This window comes from Limulus polyphemus, unplaced genomic scaffold, assembly GCF_000517525.1.
Source record: "Limulus polyphemus unplaced genomic scaffold, Limulus_polyphemus-2.1.2 Scaffold329, whole genome shotgun sequence".
Lineage (NCBI taxonomy): Eukaryota > Metazoa > Arthropoda > Merostomata > Xiphosura > Limulidae > Limulus > Limulus polyphemus.
Window position 1 is genome coordinate 518213 of NW_013665939.1, and position 26257 is coordinate 544469.

The 26257-nt window shown below is 33.8% G+C and overlaps 1 protein-coding gene across 1 annotated transcript in view; it reads right to left on the reverse strand.

Moving 5' to 3' along the window:
- The window catches only part of LOC106457425 (sodium bicarbonate transporter-like protein 11), a gene marked incomplete at its 5' end in the record, with an annotated part of 173963 nt that overhangs the window by 96015 nt on the left and 51691 nt on the right, over nt 1-26257 (reverse strand). The window contains one exon of the mRNA XM_022383355.1: nt 18059-18099. Coding sequence (XP_022239063.1) covers nt 18059-18099 — 41 coding nt within the window. The remainder of the gene's footprint in view (nt 1-18058; nt 18100-26257) is intronic.

A 26257-nucleotide genomic window follows, 5' to 3' on the forward strand; every position in this document is an offset into this window, starting at 1 on the left:
CTTTTAATACATAATTATGTCTACATTTACAAGTTTCCATTACTTGGTTGTGTTTAAACTCCTGAGTTTCCATTATTTGTTTTTTTTTCACATTTCCAATCCTCCGTTACTTGACTTTATTTATACTTTCAAACCTACATTACAGCGAAATTTTCTTTACAATCACCCAACATACAATATATTATGAAAAATTAAACCAATCTAGTGCAAGACATAAATGTGTGTGAGAAAGTTGTTATATGCATATATTATTATATTTTGCTCTAAATCTCAGATGGGGTGAGGTCCTCAGTGAGGGATTCATTTGTCGCCTAATCTTATAAAATTGTTTGTGTATAATAGTAATGTCAGTTATGAATTTTTAAAAACTGTAAAATTAAATGAGTCGCTGTACAAAATACCCATATGAACTATAAGAACATTCACACCTTCGCTGTACAAAATACCCGTATGAACTATAAGAACATTCACACCTTAACATCTGCCCACTTTCATTCATTTGATGTGTTATTAGAATGATCTACAGAAATAATGAGATCGTTAAAAAGTCAAATGCATTAATACCTACTTCTCTTGCAAACTTCTGTCAAAGCTTTTTACTATCATATATATTTATATATACAATACGGGTCCAAAGTTTGGGAGCAGCAGATGATAAGCAGAGAGACTTGAGTGACTACAATATTATTCATTCTTCTTCACTCTAATTCCTGGATTACATAAATCTTTGCTTACTTAAATTGGCCCCCCAGTGGAAAAGCGGTATGTCTACGGGCTTACAACGCTAGAATCCGGGTTTCGATACCCGTGGTGGGCAGAGCACAGGTAGCCCATTGTGTAGCTTTGTGCTAAATTACAGACAAACAATACTTAAATTGATAACTATTTCCTTTTTATAAAAAATTACAAATACTGGGGTTGAATTTTTTCATAAGCATAATAACAGTCAGATGTTTTCTCCTTTTAGTGAAGGAGCTGTATAACTGGAGAGGATGTGTGTTGTCTAATAACTTGGTAACTGCACATTAATATGCTATTATCTGTGAACAGAAAAGTTTCATTTTTCAAGTTGTGTACAAAATTTTAATAATCAGTCTTTTCCATTAGTATAATAACTCACCAAATATAATGCACTGAAAAAATTACACTATAACTTCTTTGTTTTTTAATTTCATAGAGAAATTTCAGTGGAAATAAAAATTCACTCAGTATTCCAACATTTAAAACAGCACATTTTTTGGCAAGAAGCACTATCATATGGTGAAATGGAGAGCTAATGCTCTGCTCTGTCATACTGTAAGGACGATAAAAAGGTTACATTTGAGCCTCTGTCTAAATGTTCGGACTGAATAAAGAATGCAATGTTACAAAATATAATAGGCTTAACAATGATATCTTATGCCAAGTATAATTAATTATAATCATTCTTAGCTAGCTTAAAAAAAGGCCATAGCATTTGTTGTTGTTGTAACAAATGACTCATATAAGTGGAGTTACGACTATTACTGGGTTTTTGTATCACGGTCGACCTTATAAACTCTGGATTGTGCGAAACGCGTCGTCGGCAATGGATATGGCAGACGAAGTGTGGTTGAAAAACGATTTATTATACTCTCTTCATATTCTTTAAAAAATCTTTAAGGGACTGGATAAATAATGTAGTGTTAAAAAATATAACAGGCTTAAAATTCAATGTCTTATGACAAGCCAGCTTAGAAAACGCGTTCATACCGTAATATATATTGCCTGATTGCAACATACCCCATGTTAATTCACGTTGTGTATGAATTTATTTGTCTCCAAATTCCTCTCATAGTATTGGAACTAGCGGGACTAAAGTTGGTAGGCAGACTTGGGGTAACTCGAGAATGTCCTTCTCTACATGACATAGTTCCCTGTTAAGAGTGAAATAAGGGGGTCTAAAATGCACTTAGAGGTCACCCAGAGATAATGATGGTCTAGGAATAGGGGTCAGGGTCGCTAAACACGAATCTGACATCGAATTTTGTATTCCTTGCCCCACTCAAGATCCCAGAGGTGCCATGTTTGAAACTATCTTTATACCCCCACTCACATGATAGCAGGAACAAGATTAGCGCACGTGCTCATGTATCAAGGGCGAGTGTCCTAGCGAGTTTGTTTTGGGTACAGACCCCCTCTTGGTTAGCTAAAGGAGTAACGGGGGACAATAGAGGAGTTTGATCAGTACTCTGGGGCCTCTGTAAATTATGAGAGAGCCTTTGAACTCCACAGAAGAGCGTGGGTATTTTATACTAATCTCTTATATTAATTTACGTTGTGTATTTGTCCGTAAACTCTTCCCATAGCTAGTAAAACCGAACCTGGTAATCGGAATCGGAGTAGCCCGGGAAGTGTCCTTCTATATACGGAGTAACCTCTCTTTCAAGAGACTATAAATAAACTACAACGTGCCCAGAAGGCCATCCAGGCACTAATGGGAGACTAGAAGTAGACTTTCAAGGCCTGATTTTATTATCCTGGTTCGTCTCAAGATCTCGGGGCGCCATTTTACAACAGTATTCATATCCTCACTCATTATCTAGCGAGACTAGACGTGGCACACGTTTTAAGGTATCACAAGCTGGTATCCTAACGCGGCTTGCTTCCAGGTATGAGCCCCACTTGAGATAACTATAAAAGTACTTGGAGATAATGGAGGATCGATATACTGGGCCCTCTGTGAATCATGAAAGAGCTGCTTTCAAACTAAGCACCAAAGCACGACTATTTAATACCAGTTCAAGCTAAAGCTTTAAGTGTAGAAGAAACAATATCACAGATAGATGGTTATTGTCAAGAATTGTTGAAGAGTTTTATTGATTTGTCTCTCTGATGTATCATGTGATATTTCAAAATTGACATGCTATATCGATTGTTATCTTAACATATTTTGCTAGTTCTCATTTTATTGATTGGGATCTTTAAAATAAGACAAAATTTCTAATGATAAAATTTATTACAATCATAAAGCAAAACGCAAAAGAGCTAGCTGTTTTGGACATAAAAACAGCAGTTAATATAGGAACATTTAACGTATAGAATACAAAACTTTATTGGGAGAACTCTGGTTTATGAGATAGTTTCTTATAAATTCTCTTAAAGTCTATTAACACCTTCACCTTTCTCTAAGAAAAAAGAATTATTTGAGACTAAAATAAGGTCCTATGAAGCTTAAACATGAAGTGAATAAAACATTCCATCAGGAAAGATGTTCTATCGTCTATAATGTCAATGCTTAAATGCAGATTATAATTAAGACAATAGATAAAAACACGTTAGTGTAGCAATGTACACTTTATGGCTATTATATAGGATAGCAGTAGATTCAATCTTGTTCTTTCCAAAACTTAATGATATTTTTTATTATCCTTGGAGATTAATCCTAAATTACTTTTTTTTTATTAGAGTTCTTTTAGAGTCTGATGACGATAAAATAAAATTTGAAATAGTGATTGTCGTAACAGTAATTACAGACACACAAATTTAAAAGTTGAATATTTTATATGTAAGAAGCTACTTATAAAAATGTGATTTTTTACAGATAACGTATAAATATTAAGTTATATATTCAAGGAAGGTCCGTTTAACCTAGTTTTATGTTTCAAGTTACCTCAAAAACTCAATTACCATTGTTTTGCTAACAATAATAATGCAACAACTACCGAACTGATCTCGCTATTAATAACACATTTGTATTCTATGTGAAACATTTAGGCACTCGGCAACATTATCTCTATACTCTTGTTCTTAAGATTACTTATGTATAAAACAAACATACGCATAAGTTACTGAACAAAATAGCTTCATACGAGTCATAGAAATGGTAGTATTAAACTTAATAATTGTTGCACTTTGAAAGTTATGAGAACCTCTTCGAAAAAAAAGATTGCTCATTTCGGATTATTTTAACCACGTTATTTATAAACTTTAACCTCATTACTCAATTCCTACCGTGTAAATTTATATATAGCAACATTCGGAAAGCTACCAAATGCATTTTTGACGCTTATAATGGCATTTACCTGACAAGGCCAGAGTGAACCTAACACTGGTGATGCTGCTGTCCTTCTTAATTAATTAATGCATATGTCTGCGGAAAAGCACAAAGGTTAAAAGTCAACTAAAGAACAAAGAAAGGAATACACAAAGGTTAAAAGTCAACTAAGGAACAAAGAAAGGAATACACAAAGGTTAAAAGTCAACTAAGGAACAAAGAAAGGAATACACAAAGGTTAAAATTCAACTAAGGAACAAAGAAAGGAATACACAAAGGTTAAAAGTCAACTAAGGAACAAAGGAAGGAATATATAAAATCATATAAACAAAATCCATATTTTCTTGTGTGTGTTGTTTTCTTTAATTTCGTCTTTCCTGTGATAAACTTATTCCTGAGAGAGACTCTGCAACCTTGGAGTGTGCCTATCTGTTTTCTCAGACGACTAGACTTTAGTACCAACTGTATCATGTAGGTCTCCAAAAACATTTCTTCATCTTAGGTGTTAGTTTCAGAGATATGATAGAGCTGAGATGAAGGATTTGAGAGGCGAGGTTATATGAAAGCAGTATGATGTATTACTATCAACAACCTATTCTTAACCACTTTCTAGGTAATCTTGTTAAAAATCTCAAGCCGGCTTTCGTTATCAAAATAATGACTTTTACACACGCAGTGTGGGTGCCAATTCATACGCTCTTACCCCCTCCTGACGTTCCCCTACTTCTATAAGACCCTAGAGAAGAGAAACACACTTCCTATCATTGATGAATCAGCGACGAAGATACATATGTATACTAAGAATGTTCTCGAACTTGTTATATACACTGGTACTGTGGCTGAACAAGCATTTATTTCTCCTTCCCTATATGTGGTTTTACATAAGCAGCTACATGGCTCTCTACCACAAACAAGGATCTCCAAGCTTACAAATTCTTATCGTCAAACAACCTGTTATACATATCTAATACATTATGTAGTAACGAAAGCTTCCATACGTAACTAGGTGATACACTGAGACCGTTGATCGCTGTTACAGCAAATCTTTATAAAAGTCCTGCTTCTGCTTCGGCTTGATAGAAGATAAAGCTTAACGTATTTGATTCATGAGTTTTCACATCAGTATTTCATCACCTTTTGTATACCGTTGCCGTACCCACTCAGAACGCTAATGTACTTTCAAATTACCTTATCTAAAACTTTACAAAATACATTTTTTGATGAAATTCCAGGTTGGCTGGTATGAGTAGGTTTCGGTGTTTGTAAATTGGTAAATATTTTTCATTAAATAGCAAACTAAATGTCAACCGAATCAGATATTTTTGTACATACACCAGAGTTTTTATTTCTTGCGTTTTAAACAAACGAATGCATCGCCACATGGCCCGGCATGGCCAGGTGGTTAGGGCGCTCGACTCGCAGTCTGCCGGTCGCGGGTTCGAATCCCCGTCACACCAAACATGCTCGCCCTTTCAGCCGTGGGGGCGTTATAATGTTTCGTTCAATCCCACTATTCGTTGGTAAAAGAGTAGCCTAAGAGTTGGCGGTGGGTGGTGATGACTAGCTGCCTTCCCTCTAGTCTTACACTGCTAAATTAGGGACGGCTAGCGCAGATAGCCCCCGTGTAGCTTTGCGCGAAATTATAAAAAAAGCAAAAAAAAACAAAGTATCGCCACATATAAATCGCAATCATAAGATTGTACAACGTTCAGAAGAAAACGGTGTCAGTAGAGTAGATACTATTGTGTGTATGTGTGGAACATCAGAAAGTGAATCTTTCTTTATCTGTTTTTTCTTTAATTCTAGTGTCACCAGGTGGAGCAGTGGTAATTCTAAAAACTTACAACACTAAAATCCACTATTCGATTCCCCGCGCTGGACACGGCAGATAGCCCATTGTGGCTTTGCTCTACAAGATGTCCGAGAAGTTTGGAACTGTAGGCACTTCAACGAATTCTACAGAATGTGCCACATGTTCGAAACAAGTTAGAATTAACAGTAGGATTAACTTGACCTTCTCATGTTTTGACAGCACCATAATCAGTCATGTGTTGGAAATTAAGAAAAGATGAAATCATTTATGGTTCCAGACTTTTCGGACATCTTGTAAAACTAAACCCTAATTTTAGTACTTAACAAAATTCAAAGCTGAATTGTTTCAAATACACACAAATCAAATATACAGAAGAGAAGAGAAAACCCAATATATCGCTTGGGATAGATGGACTATATATGTATATATATATGTCATTTCTTTTTTGTTGCTGTTGTGTGTAAGGAAATATATATATATTACTATGTATAATTCCTTTGTCTTTTGTATGTCAATGTGTGGACAGAAAAACAGAATTTTGTTTTTGTTTTGTTTTTTCTCCAAACGGTGTATAATGATGAAGATGATATAAATATATTATATGCTATTCTTTGTGAGAATATATGCAAGTTTTAGTCAACAAAGACGATAACATTACAAATATACATTAAAAACTACAAACACTTTATCATAACAACATGTAAATGGTGTAGACGTAAATTCATCGATGAGAAATCACGTTTTAATTTTTCCTAACCTCCTTTTTTTGCCTTCCACATTACGGATTTATAACTTCCATCATCACACATTTAAGCGCCATTGTTTTTGGTTTCTCACGAAAAGAGATCGTATCCGGCTATTTATTTCAATAGGAACATTGTTTTGTTTTTAGAATCACCTTGAGAAATAAGATGACGTTAAATGTGATTGGAAAATATCCTATATAAAATATAGTTCATAGCTGATTCAGGTAATAGTAATATTACGATACTGACTAAATCGAAACATTGTATAAAGTCTCAGTAGGGACTCTGTTCTGTTTCTTGGGTGCACCTTTACTAGGTATATATGACATAAGGTTCTGATTGGAATATATTTTATATATAAAGTAGGGTTAATGTCTGGTTCAGGTTATATTATGATACTGACTAAATGGGAACATTGTATAAAGTCTCAGTAGGGACTCTTTTCTGTTTCTTGGGTGCACCTTTACTAGGTATACATGACATAAGGTTCTGATTGGAATATATTTCATATATAAAGTAGGGTTAATGTCTAGTTCAGGTTATATTATGATACTGACTAAATGGGAACATTGTATAAAGTCTCAGTAGGGACTCTGTTCTGTTTCTTAGGTGCACCTTTACTAGGTATATATGACATAAGGTTCTGATTGGAATATATTTTATATATAAAGTAGGGTTAATGTCTAGTTCAGGTTATATTATGATAGTGACCAGTGGTAACGTGCGACACATTCTTTTAAGAGATAAAAACCTTATGTGAGAGACTCACAGCACCATTTGTTTCTTAGTTTACTCATCTGGTGAACCTTTACTCAAGTAATTCTTCTCGGATTAATTACCATCTGACATGTGTCTAAAAGTCGTCTTTAGAAATCAACTCAACGAGTGTCTTAGAGGACATAAAGACAAATCAAATTCTAAGTAAACTAAGTAAAATAAACTCATTACTCTGGCTAGCTAAATAAACTATCTAACGAACAGTAACTTACCATTTACTGTTTAAATAACCATCAGTATCTATACATCACATGGTGAGTTCCAAACCCTATATCCAGCTGTATGTATCACATGGCGAGTTCCTAATGTACGTCACATTGTAGGTTTCTAACAGTCCGTCTAGATATGTATGTACGTCACGTGATGGGTTTCTAACACCACGTCTAGATGTGTATGTACGTCACGTGGCGAGTTCTTGACTCTATGTCTAGATATATCTGTATATCACGTAGCGAATTCGTAACACTACATCTTGATGTGTCTATACGTCACATGCGGGTTTGCAACACTACATCTATATGTCATATAGTGGATTCCTAACACTTTGTCTTGATGTGTATGTACGTCACATGGCGGGTTCTTAACATTGCGTTTAAATATGTTTATACATTTCGTAGTGGATTCCTAACACTTTTTCTTGATGTGTATGTACGTCACATGGCGGGTTCTTAACATTGCCTTTAAATATGTTTATACATTTCGTAGTAGATTCCTAACACTACATCTAAATGTATTTATGTGTCACTGGGCGGATTCCTAACATTAGAGTTAGATGTGTCTATACGTCACGTGGCGAGTTTCTAACACTACATCTAGATGTGTTTATATGTCACGTGACTAGTTCTTAACACTCAGTGTAGGTATATCTAAACGTTACGTGGTAGGTTTCTAACACTTTGTCCAGATGTGTCTGTATGACACATGGCGGGTTCCTAACGTTAAGAGCAGATCTGTCTTCACGTGGATGGTTTCTGACACTGCATCTAGATACGTCACATGGTGTGTTTCTAACACTAAATGTAGATGTATCTATACATCACGTGGTGGGTTCCTAACGCTACGTCTAGATGTGTCTATACGTCATGTGTTGAGTTCCTAACGCTACGTCATGTGTTGAGTTCCTAACGCTACGTCTAGATGTGTCTGTACGTCACGGGGTGGGTTCCTAACGTTACATCTAGATGTGTCTATACGACACGTGGTGGATTCCTAAAACTAAGAGTTGATGCGTGTATACGTCACGTGGTGGGATCCTAACGCTATGTCTAAGTTGAATTATGAAATTACGAATTATTAACAGTTTCTGATTAAAAGTAAATTAATTCTATAGACCATAAGTAAAAAAATAACTTATAAATTATTGAAACTAATTCTGTATATAAAGGTAAGTTTGTTTTTTTTGTTTGTTTGTTTTTGAATTTCGCGCAAAGCTACACGAGGGCTATCTGCACTAGCTGTCCCTAATTTAGCAGTGTAAGACTAGAGGGAGGGCAGATAGTCATCACCACCCACCGCCAACTCTTGGGCTACTCTTTTACCAACGAATAGTGGGATTGACCGTCACATTATAACGCCCCCACGGCTGAAAGGGCGAGCATGTTTGGTGTGAGAGGGATTCGAACCCGCGACCCTCAGATAGCGAGTCGAGTGCCTTAACCACCTGGCCATGCCGGGTCATAAAGGTAAGAAATACACTACTGTCATAAATCAACACATAAGATACTAAAACTTATAATGATTAGAAAGGATTGAATCGTCACTAAAGTACGGTCTGGACAAATTAGGACATTTAGATTTGTCTTAAACCCATATACTAAGGTAACAATGAAAATTATCCACACAAGTTAAAATCAATAATAATATACAAAAGCACTTTAAACATATTAATCAATAATATTAATAAAAGTTACTTTTAAACAATGGAATATGGTATAGCTTATAAAACACATAAAACCAGTTGCCTACTCCTCCGATTCAAACAGCTTACCAATTTGTGAAACTCGAAAATACTTAAAAGAGTTATTGTACAATGTAATAATAAAGGAAACATTAATTATTATACTATTATTATAATACTTAAAAGAGTTATTGTACAATGTAATAATAAAGGAAACATTAATTATTATACTATTATTATAATACTTAAAAGAGGAATTATTGTACAATGTAATAATACAGGAAACATTAATTATTATACTATTATTATAATACTTAAAAGAGGTTTCCTTTATTATTACATTGTACAATAACTCTTTTAAGTATTATAATAATAGTATAATAATTAATGTTTCCTTTATTATTACATTGTACAATAACTTATTAATTATTATACTATTATTATAATTTCAAAACTTCTTATCTTATTAGAACCATATTTCACTAGGTGCATATTGAGAATCGTAAGTCTTATGTTTTATTGAGTGAAGTTCAGGTATGATTCAACTTGTTTCAAAACCTGCCACAAAATCCATTCGATACGATTCTCGTTACTCTTAATAATCTATCAAGCTCAATCGTAGAGAAAGCTGCTGCAAACAAAATTTTATGGGGCAGTGTTCGTTGATTCTCATAATATTCTTGATGTTGGCTAATATATATTTTATTCAAATTACTAATCTTGTATTGTTTAAAGAGAGAGATAGAAGAGAAATAACAGCAAACCAATCCGAAGCAACGCCCTCATCCGCAAAATGAAGGCTTTGGCTACGAAAGAGAACTGTCTAACCTAAAACGTAATTGCATTGAAGCTGGGCATATCTCCTGATACCTTTCACAACATAATAAATGAGATTTTGAAGGTGAAGAAGCCTCACAAACTTCCAGCCACACGTCAAAATCAATGTCTATTATTGAAAGAACGATAGCCGAAGAAACTGGATTCACAACAATCTCATTCGACTACATGCATGTCAAGTCCCCCCATAAACATCCAATGGCCAGGTGGACTTTTGGCGTTTTGGGTACTTAAATGTAGTGGTGTAACTGAACGCTTATGGAAGGTGTGAAAAGTTCCTCAAGGTGTTTGGTCTGTTTTGCAGGAATTGTTACAATGGAAATTGAAGAATTGAGCAATAGTACTTACCTCTATAAAAAGGAACACAATCGAAGACGGATGAGACCTATAATATCATTCTTAAAAGGTGCAGTTAACCACAGTAATATGAAAGAAACGAGGACTATAGAAGGACTACAATAAAGAAGAAACTAGGAATATAGACGAAAAGTAACGAAGAAGGGAAAGGGTTATAAAAAGGAGTGTAATAATATAAATATAATAGCCTTATAATAGACGAGTATAGATTTTGAAACAGACAAACAATATACAGCCAACAAAAGCTTGGTAACAGCTTATTGTAATGCCATACCCACAGCTAAATTCAAAACTTTAAGTTTTCGATATGATTCTGTAGTATTTTAGAGTGTAAACTTTTGCTTATCATTATTTTTCTGTTTCAAATCTTTATTGTATATAACTTCCTTTACTTCCCTAGATTCTAAATTATTTTATGCTAGTTATTAGACAAATATTTTATTTTACGCAATTAAAGAACTGAAATCTATAAAGGTAATAAATCCGCGAACTTTAATTCTAATAACACTACTATTACATTTTGTGTTTTCGTTTCCTTACAAGAAAGAGATAGGACTTCGAAAAGAAGTGAATTTGTTTACTAAAGCTTAAAGGATTAAAGCTGCTTTTTTTTCAAAATGAATGCCTGCTTCTTTGAGTTTTTCGAAATCATAATCTCAAAATAGTGCTTTGGAATAAAATGTAATTATACTTGTACATGAGGATGACAAAACCTTGTCGAAGCGTTGTACATTTGCTGTTATGTTAAACTTATATTAAAGTGTTTCTTCATTACCCATTCAAGCCGTTTCCAAGCATTGGTAATTATAATGAGTTCTAATCTGCTATAGCATATCGTTATCCAGAAATAGTATGTTCAATTCAATCTTTAATCACAATTTTTTTGGGTTTTTATCCATGAAAGACTGAACAAGAAGAGGTTAAAGAACAAACGGAATGTCACAAGGAGATTCCTGATCGTATCGATATTCCAAACACTGAAACATCACAAGGAAATTCCTGATCGTATCAATATTTCAAGCACTGAAATACAACAGGCAGATTTATGATTGTGTCGATATTCCCAACACTGAAATATCACAAGGAGATTCCTGATCGTGCCGATATTATTCCAAAAATTTAAACATAATAGGCAAATTCCTGATCATATTTATATTCCAAACACTAAAATATAACAAGAAGATTCCTGATCGTATCTATATTCCAAACACAAGTCACAGAGCATTTCATATTTGGAATAGTGAACGTGATTGATTAAGAAATGATTTTGTGTTCTATCCCAAATGATTAATACTATCCGTTAAAAATCCACTATTCGCTCTCTATTCTCTTTAACTACTTTGTGTTGGTTTATCATGATCCTGGAACTATTTATAAAGGAGTTAAAATTAAGAGTGTGAGAGACTCGAACTCACAACTATTTTAATGACGTCGATGAACTGCAACTCTTAGTATTCACTTCCAATAAAACAAATGGCAGTAAAAGAACTGCAAGCTTCACAATTTATTTAGTATAGTTCAAAAATTCCCCAATTTTGTTCTTAATAGTCAATCAGAGAAAAATGAGGGTCGAAATGTTGGAGGCATGATAGCTTAGTTGACTAAAATAAAGTTCCTCATTGGGTTAATTGAAGCACGTGCTCGAGTCCCACTCAGTTCTACCTTTCACTTTTTCAGAAAAAAATCATTAAGTTCTAAAAAAAATGGCACAATATGCTATCTCTGCTGTACTCACCAAGGGTACCGAAACCCAGTTTTTAGCTGAGCCGCTTGGTGTGGGCACAGCTACGTGTACATATGGCAAGTAAACAGAGAAATATAACCAATAAAAATGAAAGGTAAAATATTTTTGTTTATATCTGGACTTCAAAGTTGCCACTCATAGTGATGATGAATTAAACCTCACTGATAGATACTCTTATTTCTCTCCCTCAACTTTTCGAAACTTTCCGTCAAGTTATTAAAAAAAGACTAAATTTGTTTAAAGCAAGATTCAGGAGGTAAAAGTTTCAAAATGACGTGACGTCAGATTAGAACGTAATATTTGCATATTTCCTACCGGAATGTTTTGTTTTTCATAATTTAGAAACCAAAGCTAATGGAGATTCGTATGTATCTGTTGATAATGCATCTCCATTTTCTTTTCTTTTTATCCAAACTGATCGTTTCAGCAGATATGGATTACGTTTGTTCTGTTCGTCCGTAAAATATTAGCATCATCATGAAGAAGACGATGAAAGCTCAGACGACGATATTTGCATGCACTTTAGTAATAAGAACATTATAGTGACCATAACCTTTCAAATCGTCTTTAAAAATATTCTCTGTCTTTCATTTTGCATTCAAATTAGTACTGAGCCTTAAAATATCTCTTTCTGGATTATATTTCTTTTAACGTCTTCATCAACTTGCAACTTTTAAGATCATTTTTTTAAAATGCTACACAAGCTTACATCGAAAAAGTCGTAAATATCCATTTTCTTTTAAAATTAAAGTGGCGTCACCCTCTAAGACACATATTGGCCTTAGTTAATGGAAAAATTACAATAACAAGAGCAATGTGTAAATATCTACAAATAATCATACATGAAATTTTTCAGACAATTCGGTTTCTTTAATTAGTCTCAAAATTGTTTTATAACTATTTTATTGGCTTTTCTTAAAATTAATAGTATTATTTGATTGCTCTTTAAACTATTTGTGGGTTTCTAATGCCAGAGTTTCGTCAGAGGATTTTTGAGAATTGCTCTGGTCACCTAAAACTATTCCAATAACAGCTTTCTGGCACCCACTGACCCGTGGCCTAGTGGTCCTATCGCAATATTTAGTCCTAATTAACTATGGAAAGATCGAATAAAATAGTAAAGAGAATTTACGGTAGATTGTGAGTACCTTGGGCAGTCTATTATGAGGTGTACTATCAGTAAGGGTTCTGATGTTCCTGTGAGTAGTAGATTCTGTAATGATGCGCTACAGACAAACCCTACTCTTGTTAGAGCCCCCAGTTCTGATGGTGTGACCCATGAAAGCAGCAACTGAGAACCTTATGTCAACATGAAGACGAAGCTAGGAACGTGAGGCCCATATATAGAACTGGAAGTTTGGTGAACGTACACCAGGACGTAAAAAGACTAAAGTGTGATATCCTTGGGTTAAGTGAGATTAGGTTAACTGGCCCTGGGACTCTTATGAGGGAAGGCTGTACATGTACATATTCAGGAGAAGAGGAACATCACATAACTCTGCTAATGAAAGAGCAATTAAGCATATGTGTGAAAGGCTTCTGCCCTGGTAATGTTAGTCAGGTCTTTGACTCAGCCATCATCCAAGTTTCTTCATCTAACGGTGAAGAAAAGGAAATCGGAAGCATTTATCAAGATGTGTATCAAACTATGCAAGTCAAAAGAATGTCTGATAGTAATGGGTTACTTTAATTCAAAGGTAGGAACGGTGTTCTCATTGGACTGGATGGCTTTGAAGAAAAGGGACGAAAGAGTAGATAGATTATTGCAGTTTTATAAAGATAATGTCGTAGTGGAAAGTGACACTTGGTTTAAGCATTATACTAGCATACTTGGAATGGTGAAAGAATAGTATGAAATTATATAGACTACATCCTAGTTATAGAACGTCTCAGAAATTCTATTACAATAATTAGAACTCATCCCGGACCAGAAAGTGGGTTTGATCACAATCCAGTGAAGAAGCTGAACAGAGGTCTCACGCAAGACAAAATAGAATATACAACAACTTCAAGAGAAACAACATAACCAAGAACTTTCTGAAAGAGACTAAAACTTGATTTCAAACATTAATAAAAGAAGAAGTTGCATAAAAGAGCATCGAACACCAGTGGATTAAGTTCAGAGAGGTGCTACAGGGAGCAGAAAAGGAGATTGTGGGGAAGAGAAGAATAAAGGTTAAAAAACAAGGTCTGAACGAATGGCGAGATTCTGAAAAAAGATGGACAAAAGAAAATAACTGTGAGGAGAAAGAACAAAAGTATAAGGAAGTATATAAAGAAATAAGGCGTATGTGTAGACAAGCAATCAATTTTGCAGAAACTGAGAAACGTAAGGTGAAACATAACCTGCATGACATGCTCAGAAGAATAAAAGAGTTGAATATGTAACCTACCCGGTCTTCCATCAGAAGTGAAGACACCGAGTATTTTTTGAAAACGAGGATGTCAAAGAGAGATGGAAAATGTGGGACAATTGTATAACGATACCAGGGAAAAGGAACCAGCTCTATAAGTAGTAGAACCAATTAACAACAGCCCAGCAATCCTGGAAATGGAGGCACAGGAAGTCATTAGACTCTTTAAAAAATTCAAGAACTTAGACAAAATTCCAGCAAATTGTTCAAAGGAGATGAATATCTGGCTGAAATTTGTAACTCAATGTATAGAGGATGAGTAATATAGGACTATCAGCTTGATCAGTAACCCTTCAAAAGTGTTGCTAATAGTAATAATCAGTGGAGTTAAACGTGTTGCTAATAGTAATAATCAGTGGAGTTAAACATGTGGTTGAAATTGAACTGTCAAAAAACCAAAATTGTTTTAGAAGGCCAGAACTAATTAGAAAGCATATTCGGCCTCAGGATGTTAATTGAGAGAAATATAGAAATGCAAAAAAAATCTTTATGTTCGCTTCATATTAAACAAATATAATCTAAAGACTAATTAATTGTCTGTTCGAGTTTTAAGGATTATCTTGTTTACTTGAGTTTAGTCTAGATTCATTAATTTAAGTTCAGTTTATACTAACTTATATTTATAGGTAGATTATAAATCAGGCGGAATACATTATGTTATTACTATTAATATTAGTATTACGTAAACATCAAATAAATTAAAGACTAGTTATTTGTCACTTCTATAAAATTAAATATAAAGTTAATTACTTTAGTGTGAACATAAAGTAGTGATAAAATACTGTAATATATTTGATTCTAAAACATTGGGCTTAACCGTGTTGGCAATGGGCCACTGATATTTAGATTGAGTATTGATTATTACAAATACAATGGTCGAGACTAGGGTTGTAGTTAAGCGTTCACAGTTTGTCAGGTGTGGTTGGTGCAATGAGTGAGTTTTATTTGGGAACTCGGGACTGGTATGTACTTTTAAGGAAGTTAGTACTAATGTGCAATTTGTATATAGAGTTTGTAGGTTGGAGGAGAAGTTGGAGGTTATCCTGATTAAAGTAGCAGCAATAGATAATGAGAAGGGTAAACTGTGAAAAATGGCAGCAGGATCTCAAGAAGAGCTTAGGCTTTTGCATGCAAGGTATACGTCAGCTAACAATGACTTTCAAGAAGTTAGAAAGAGTACTACTAGGGCTAAAGCTAAAAGTATTGGACTTAATTGTAATGAGCCTATTCTGTTCAGCAACAGATTTCAGCCCTTGTTTGTGCAGATCAGGAACTATTGGAGGGAAAGAAAACAAAAGGATCAGAGAAAGATATGGATGATAAACTTAAGGAGGTCATAGTTATAGGTGATTCCTTGACAGAGCATGCGGATAGGTAACTAGGGAGAACTGAATTAGATTATGCTACCCAGGGGTACAGGTGGAGGATATAACTGACAGAGCAAGAGATATAATAAAGGGGGCTAGCAATGATGCTAGTGTGGGATTAGGTAGATCAGAGGAGCTAATTAATAAGTACAAGGGGTTGATAAAGGCATTTAAAAAAATGGCCATAACTTAATTGTGTCAGGGATATTGTCGAGAATTATTTCTAGGGATGAACTTATGAGGGCTAAATGCTAGGCTTAGGTTAATATGTAAGGATGAGCATATTGACTGTTTGAACTTGTGGGATCAGTTCAGTGGAAGAAGGGAGCTTTTTGCAATGGATGGTTTACATTTAAATGGGGTAGGTCTGACTTGTTTGCAAGGGCTATTAACTCAGCTGTAAGGGAAGATTTAAACTAGGAATAGACAGTGATGAGGACCACGATAAGCTAAATGCAACAAAGAATAATATGTAGAGAAAAATTTAGCATAGGAAATTAGTAATAGGGATAGAGTACTAACGAGAGGGGAGGGGTCGCTTTATATGTAAAATGTGAATTACATCCTGTTGAAGTTGAAGATATAAAAATAATAGCAACAAAATTTAATCCATTTGGATTTCTAGTAGATATAAAGGAAAAAGGGCTTTAAGTAGAAATTTGTTACATCCCACCAGATGATACTGATGAAATTAGTGAGAATCTTTACAGTGAGATTAAGATTTCAGCTGTTAAGGAAGTCATAATTATTGGTGATGTTTTTTCACGCATATAGATTGGGAAACGCTAGAGTCAAACCAAGAGGGAGAAAGGTTTTTGAAAACTGGTCAAGATGGTTTTCTTCAACAATTGTCAAGAAACCTACTAGAAACAATGATAATCTAGATTTATTGTTAACTTATAATATAGGAATTGTTGAGAGGGTAAAAATTGGGGAACATCTGGGTGCAAGTGATTATTGCTCTGTTAGGTTTGATGGGTTGCTGCATATGGAGATCAGGAATAATGATATTTTGGTAACAACTTTCAAAAAAGTAAATTTTGAAGGGGTGTGACAAGAAGTATCTGTTGTGAATTTGGCAGCTGAGTTATTTGGAGACACTGATCAAATGTGAAAATTTCTTAGTATAAAATAAATTAAATATTCAAGATAAACCTATTTCTGCAAGTAAAAAACCAGGTTGACTCATAAAGGGTATAAGAGATGAAATTACAAAAAACCATCATAAATTTAAATTGACTAGTATGACAGAAGATTTAGAAGAAAGTTGATCGAACAAAAAATTAGGACATCAAAAAGGATGTATTAGAAAAGTTTGGCTGAAAATGTAAAAATTAACAGTAAGGATATCTTTAAGTACATTAAGGGTAAACAAAATGTTAAGATGGGGGTAGGACCATTGAGGGATGATAAAGGAAGGCTTGTATCTGATGACTGTGGAATGGCTGAGTTATTTAATTATGCTTTTTCTTCAGTTTTCACAAGTGAAGATTTAAGAAGTATTCCTCATCTTAACAAGTTGATAGATGGAAGCAGGGTAGAACAATATGACTGTATCAATTCTGAGCTTGTTAAAGAAAAAATTGGGAAGGTTAGAGAAAGATGAGGCTCCTGGAGATAAGTTAGCTAATGGGATAGTAGAGTGGTTGGATGGCATAAAAGCAGAGGGTTGTTACAAATGCTCTTTTTGATTTACATCAATGACATAGATGAAGGAATTATCAATAAATTACTTAAATTTGCAGATGATATTAAGGTCTTGAGTTGTTGCTAGCTGTAAAGAGGATGCTGCTGCTTTGCAGAAGGATTTAGATCATTCAATGAGTTGAGCAAATAAATAGCAGATGAGTTTTAATTATAATAAATGCAGGATAATGCATGTGTGTTCGCATAGGTTACGTCATGATTTAGTTATTAAGTAATTTTACAGTAGAAATAACCTAAGCACCTAATAATTCAAATAACGAAAATATCATAGAAAATTCAGTTTACAATGGTACGTAAAAAGGATATATTTAAAATGCATACATTCACAAACTTCATAAGAGCCCTATTGTAGCCTTATCTAACATAAACAGACAGAAAACTCACCTCATACTTAGCATACATCAATGTCACTTCATCGCCGTCTTCTGAAAAACAGAAAAATAATACATTCAAAATATGTTCCTGAGTCTCAAAGTTAAAATATATAACTCATTTTACAAATTAGAAAATATCGATGTTAACAGTTACTTTGGTTAAACAGTGGATTATCACTTCAACAACTACCGTGAGAATTATGATTTTATTGAACTGCATTCATTTTATACGGCCTTACAACATTAAAATCCAGGGTTCAATTCCCCACAACGAACAGAGCGCAGACAACCCCTTTTGTAGCTTTGCATTAAAACTAAAATACATTGTTACCACGTTCACGTGGGAGTGGGATACAGTGGTGTGTGGTTTAGAAACAATTAAGTAATATTCCTTTAAATATTTGCCATAATTTTGCAACTGAAAATAATTATTATTTCACTTTCTGCTTCTAAATCTTTAAGTCTAAAATACTTATTTTCAGTTGTGGTTTTACTGGACCATATCATCTTCAGAATAAAAAATAGTACATATTTTCATTAGTACACTAACTGCAACATATCATCTTTAGAATAAAAAACAATACATACTTTCAGTAATGGTTTTACTCGAACATATAGTTTTCAGAATAAAGAATAATACATATTATCATAAGTGTTTTTAATGGAACATGTCATCTTCAGAATAAAAGATAATACATATCTTCAGTAGTGTTGTTACTGGAACATGTCATCTTCAGAATAAATGGTAAAACATCAAATCCTTGTAATGGCGTTACTTTGAGCTAAGTATTTCTTTTATACTGTTTAAAAACTATTTAATGTTTCATAAATAAAATGCGATTACAACCTTAAATGAAATTCACAGTGAGGTAGAAAATATTCAAGCCTTGAATAAATTCGGAAAAGAAATCTAAAATCATTGCATTGTCCAACAGGTTTTATAATATTTCCGAGTTGGCCGAATATAAACTATTAGTTGTTACAACTAAGCTGTCAATGAATTTTTTTTTAAAAATCAAGCGTTGAATTTTTCCGATTTATTTTTTCTTTAATTAATAAAATCAATATTTCCATAAATACTGTATATTTTTATTGTGTTTAATTTTATGTTAACATCTCATTTCCCTAAGTGCAAATGTTTTATCCTCAGTAAGTTTACTTTTGGAACACTTGAGCTTCGATTGGGTGGTTTATTTTTTACTGAACATTTTCTAGATAGCTAATTACTTAGACTAGTTTTGTTTTCTTTTTCTTTTATATCTTTACAAATAACAAATAAAAGTTTATTACGACAAATTATTAAATTATTTTATTGTGGTTTAACAGTGTAACTGAAACCCCTATTCAAATTTTCACCATTCTCATAAAAATACGTTTATCGTCATAACAGTTTTCATCATAAAACGCTTAAAAAACACGAATATCAATAGAAAAGTCTCCATAACGACAATAGATGGCAGCACTATTACAATTAACCTGTGAATTCTTAGAACAGGTACCTTTTGTCATTCGTAGGTACTTGATAACACTAACAAACAGACAGAAAACAGGTATTATATATGTTCTTCTTCACTACGCGTTTGGAATTTTTAATGGTTTTGATATTACTAGATAGTCCTGTAACCTTGTTTTTCTCTTTATAATCCATTTAAGTTCTCATTTCTTCCTTGTAGCCCTGTTCCCCCTTGTTACCGCTACTTTATTACTTCTTTCCCCCATATTGCAGTCCTCCTTCTATAGCCCATTTCTTTCATTTAAACTCTTTTGATGGTCTTTTTTTGTTTGTTATAATTCTTTTATTACTTCCTTCCGTCTTTATTATAGTTCTTCTTTTGCCTGGTCCTCCCATACTTACATTTCTTCTGTAGCTCCCATTATTTTCTTATTACAACCTCTTTCATGCGATTACAATCCCTAATTCTACATCCTCTTTCCTTATTCTGTGCATTTCTTCTATACCTCTCGTTCCTTCCTAATTGCAGTCCTTATATAAAACTCGTTTCTTTAATGTTATTATTTGATTATACTTTCTCTCCCTGTTACAATCCCTTTATCGTTCCATTCCGTCTTTGTTACAATCATTTTATTGCTCCATTCCGTCCTTGTTAAAATTCATTTAGTACTCCATTTGCCCTTGTCACAGCTCTTGCTTTGCCAGGTTCCACCTTAATTAAATTATTTCCACCTACTCCCACTCTTTTCTTATGACACTCCTTCATAACCCCATTTATTTCATGTTATTACAATCATTTGTCTAATTTATAAAAAGGATGTCCAAGGTTGTGTGCTGCTCTTGAAATTACTTCCTCTGCTTTCGGTTATCCTTATCTAAGGACCTTTAATATGTAATAATCTACTAACTTGCAACTTCCATTGCAACAAAATTCTGAAAATTACAATAAGATCAATCTTAGATCACACATCTAACAAGTTTCCGCAGCCCTCCACTTCCAGGACCAACTTTAAGCAAAAAAAGGGGAATGAAATTACAATAGAGCTACATCGGAAACTGGAAAGGTATGTGGTCCAAAGAGATTTGTTGTGATTCCAGTTTTTTCAGTGATCTTCCTCGTGAAAATAGCCGTTGTTCTTCAAGATTATCGAGAAGCTTGAAATCTTTTTGTTTATAAGTTTTGTCAACTTTACACCTTTATTCATTATCTTGTTAGCGGTACCAAGAAATATGCCCAAATTCATCACAATAATATTTTGGATAGAGTTGTCTCTCATAGCCAAAACTACATTTTGTAGATAAGTGTTGTTTCAGAATGAACTGTGGGCATGGTTTTCAAGCCTGTTGTTCTACTAAACATTTTATTGTGTGTTTTTCCGTTTCCATTGAGAACATTGATTTGTTTGTAATTAAGCACAAAGCTACACAATGGGCTATCTGTACTCTGCCCACCACTGGTATCAAAACCCAGTTTCTAGCGTTGTAAATCCGCAGACATGCCGCTATACTACTGGAGGCACCTGCTGTGTCCACCGAGAGGAATCGAACCCCTGATTTGAGCGTTGTAAATCCGAAGACTTACCGCTATCACACCGGGGAAAGTACATTGAAAGGTCCTTTCTTCGACATTTTGTGTCATTTGGGCTACATCGTTTAACAATCTCACTATACAGTTACTCATCCTCTGAAAAGTTGTTGTATATTCTTTTAACCAAAAGTGAAAGCAATAAATTGTCAAATGCTTGAGAATTACCGTGAATCAAATATCTAAGTACCATGTATGTCACGTCTGGCATTATGATTTGCTTCCACAGTGACATGTCATCGCATTAGTTTGATTATAGTTTGGTTTGAATTTCGAGGGCTATCTGCGCTAGCTGTACCTAATTTAGCAGTGATAGACCAGAGGGAAGGCAGCTAATTAACACCACCTACCGCCAACGCCTGTGCTACTCTTTTACCAACGAATAGTGGAATTGACCGTCACATTTGAACACCCCCACGGCTGAAAGGGCGAGCATGTTCGGTGTGACAGGGATTCGAACCCGTGACCAGTAGATTGTAAGTCGAACGTCTTAACCACCAAGCTATGCTAGGCCCATTACATTATTATAATGGAAAATGAAGCATGACGGTTCCCTACGGTAAAACGGTCACCCCCGTATATCAAAAATTATAACGTGCTGCCATTTAAAGTGAATTATGTGTAATTATTGTTCACGAACCCCTTGGAGGACGGATGCGAATGTGAATGATCAGTGCGCGACTTCAGTTTTTTGTTTCGAACAACTTTGATCTAATGTAAACTTTAAATCTTTTATGTTTACAAAGTAGATATTTCAAGAAATTTCATTTTGTTGATTTCAAACTATGGGGAAATAAAACAGACAAATATGCCGTAAAAGAATTGGTTCAATATTCAATGATTCTTATGACGTGGGATTGCTTCACTATGAGAAGCTTAGGTTAAAACGCCTCCCCCTCCACAAGTTCGTCTCATCCCACATTAATGACGTAATTTCCACCATAGGCTCTGGCTGCAATGTACACCATTGCCCCACGCTAGTATTCTCGTTATTTTGCGCAGCAATTGTCCTAGAAAATGTGTTATTTGCGCATGGCTTTCCTGATCCCTGCTGGGAGAATTTAAATGATGATTTTGAAATGTAGAACTTCTTTGAAATTGCCGTTATTATGAGATAGATGAGTTCCACTTTATCCCATTGTGAGTGTCCGTTTGATCCGATCTCATGCGTAAACAGCCCCCCCCCAACCATAAAAAGTGATTTTTTTTCTATATAAATATATAAAAGAGTTATATAACATTTTTGTTTTAGCTGAAAAAGATATATATAATAAAACAGAGTTCGTTTTAAAACCATTTTGCTTTTTGTGACATTCATCTTAAATGTTTAAAACTCATTCAAAGTAAAAGTGTCTGTCCTTAACCCATATTCCTCTATATAATTCATTCTTATAAAATGCGATTAATCTTCTGTAATGCAGTTTTTCTATAGCCCTGTTTCTTCATTGATACACACCTTTAATAGCCTACTTTGTTTATTGTTATAGTTATTTTAAAGCCTTTTCTGTCTCTTTGGTAAGATTACTCTAAAAAGCTCTCTTCTATTAATTGTTAGTCTTTTTATAATCCCCTTCGTCTTCCTTGTAATACCAGTTAAACAGTCTTTCCTCATTTAATCGATAAGTTCTTTTATACACAATCTCTCTTTTAAATAATCTGAGGCACTCTTTGTATAGTTCAACGTTAGAACAAGGTACTTGTATATTCTTAATATACTAAAAATATTCGCGAAATCATAACGAATTAAATCGTCCTAATTTTTCTTCGTGATTCAAGCCAACTCATGCAGTTCAAAAATCAGCTTATTATATTAAAAGATTTAACCATAAAAAAACAGAAAACTATACTTGTTTTACACTAAACTATTACAATTTTATTACCCAAACCATGAAAGAAATATTCTGTCATTACCCCGTTTCTTGTCAGGAATAAACCACAATTAATATCCAGGGTTATATGATATAGAAAATGCTCGCGGTGCATTGATAACGCCATTCTTCATTACAATAGCTCAAGAGGGTCTACTTTATGAAAGTCACGATTAACGTTCTTCTGCTAGGGAACATACCACAACTAACCAGACACAACCACAGTAAGAACACACCACAACCAGTCAGACACAACCACAGTAAGAACACACCACAACCAGCCAGACACAACCACAGTAAGAATTTGTTCAAATCATGACCATCCGCTACAACAAAAAAATGTTTTAAATGAGTATCATCAATGTTCTCAGCAAATTTTTCAAAGAAACATATTTGTTTTCTAGTGTCCCCCGGTGGGGCAGGGGTAAGTCTACAAACTTGCAACATCCGGAGTTCGATTTCCAGCGGTGGGCACAGCAGATAGCTCAGTGATGTTTTGCTTAAAAACAAACAAACAAAATTGTTCTCTAGTACCTCTGTGATTGTTGTTATTCATAATCACAAACAGTAGTAAACATATATAACGTTATTTCTTGATAGAGTAGACAGCCCCCAGTGGTACAGCGAATCACCTCAGATTGTTACGCTTGTGTTCGTGTATAGCTAAGTTTGTGATTTATTCTGCTCGTAGTAAGGTTCTATCACATGGTGTTGATGTTCATTTTCTTTAAAGCTCAATTTAAAGCTAGAATTTATTTCGATTTTTTTACGGTTTCGGTTACGAGATAAACTGTCAGATTTTTATAATATTTACCGCGACTCTGGGCATTTGGTAACTAAAGGTGTTCAGGGTTACATCCTATGTCGTGATTTGGTATGATAATATTGTTTGATTTTTCTATGTTTATCAGTTTAGATCATTTTATTTTTATTAATTTTAGCAACATTTTTTGTTTGATTGCTTGTTATAACTAATTTTCTGTGTATGTAATTTAAGTAATCAACCTTAACTATTTTTTTTATTACTATCCAGATTTGTATCGACATTGTCATGAGATATGTTGAATAACTGATGTGTGTTTGTTTAAACCCCCTCTATGAGGGTGGATTAATAAAGAAAAAAAAACTGCATAATTATGACACTCAAAACCGGGTTTCGATACTGCAGGTGAGCACAGCAAAAATGTCCCCTTGTGTAGCTTTGTGCTTAACAATAAACAAACACAGTAGACATATACACTGGCTAGGCATTAATTATTTTATGTTTAGTACTCGCTGTGTTTTGCGACAATGCGGAATACAGATAATAAAGGATGAAGGTTAAACAAAGTAGATCGTTTTACAGTTAGGGCATCATTGGGTTTCATCGTAACAATTATCTTTTTTTACCAGATATTTGCATCCAAAATTTTTAATATTCAACGAAGTCCTAAAAAACATTTAAAGAATCTCTTGCATAACTAAATTTTTGTCAAATTTTCATATGATATGCTTATGTATTTCAGTAATATATTGAGAAGTTTTATTATGCAAAATAAAATTACATTTAAAATGTATTACCTTTTAAAACAATTTATAGCCTCTTAATGGCGCAGCTATAAGACATGGGTACAGCGTAGATAGCCCATCGTGCAACTTTGCGTTTAAACAAACACAATTTTAAATTTTCATTGATAAAAATCAAATATTTAATTTATTTTAGGCAACAGTTTCGAAGAATGTGTAGGAGAACTAAAGTTGGTATTTAAAAGCGGGAGTTTCTTTGCTCACCTTTCTTCTGAAAGTTTGTAACTCTAATAAATTCTCCATTTTATTTAGACTGAATAAAGCAGAATGCAGCAAATAATATATGATTTCATTAAATGTTCTCAATGTTAATTACCTTACACCTTAGTTTTGTTTCGTTATTATTCTAAGGAGCAAAATTATCTAAGCAATGGACCTTTCGTCTCTGACACAACAGCGACGTGTATAAAGCAAATGAAGACTGCGTGATCTAGACTCCTATTGATTGTTATTTTCAACAGGAGTTTTCTGTTTTAATTTCATGGTGCAAACAGGTGAAAACATCACAATACTACAGGATATTAAAGAACCTGTGGCCGGAGTAATTTACATTTAAACGTCGGTACGCTTTTCCAATGAATATTATTATGAGGAAATTATTTGTTTCCTATAAAACTAGTAAGCTTTTAGCATAAATTATTAAATTGTTTTATTTTCAAAAAGTAATTTAGACTTCGTTTTATAGCATAAGAGTATCTTAATATAAAAGAAAATACTATTCTGACGTAGTTGAAAAGAATCGATTTACTGCAATGCTGAAACCATTAGGCTAAACATAGAAAGCTACCCCATCTTGTGGCAAGTTTTGGAAATCTAAATTTTTCGGATTTATGAAAAAAAAATGGTTAAAAACAGAGCAAAGTGGAAACATTAATGGAGCAAATTATTCTATTTAGTTTACTTTATTTTGAAATTATTGATAGTGTTTTAGTGGTACTATAACATGCTTAAAGTAATATGAAGAATAAAACCTTTTTAGTTTTTTTCAGTTAATCGATACGACCGTTTAGTTTAAATAAGTTAACAAGAAATTTTCTTAGGTAAAAAATAGCTTCTTTATATATAAAACGTACGTTGCGACTGGAATATATATATATCTACAATGCGAAAAAACAATTCAAATCATAAGTATAACTATTGCACTAAGCACGCTTCGGTCAGACTAGAAATCAAAATGTATAAGGATTCAAACTAGACAACTAAGCTGTTAAAACGTGGGTTTAGTTTCACTGAACAGGTTCTTCCTTTTTTTTACTACATTAATGCGTTGATTGCTACAAGATGATCGTGGTTATTTATATTCATCGCTATGCTCTTCTCACATCATGCTAATTCTTCTGTTTGTCATGATACTACATCATCAATGCGGAATCTCTTTCATAATGAAAGTAATTTTCCTTTTTTGGTAATAGGTGGATGCATAAGATATTTTCAGACTGGTGCCATAGTATACTATTTAGTATTCAGTATTCTGATGATTAACTAACCATCTCCTTCTGAAAGTTCTCTGATAATTAACTAACATTCTCATTCTGAAAGTATGCTGATAATTAACTACCATCTTATTCTGTAAGTATTCTGACAATTAACTATTTAATTCTGTAAGTACTCTGATAAATAACTACATCTTATTATGATAAAATCTGTCCTGAGGATAAAATTGCCCAAAGCAGGTTGTGATGAAAATGCCCCACGGCTCTGACAGTGCTGAATAGCAGCTAAAAGGTAGTAATGTTT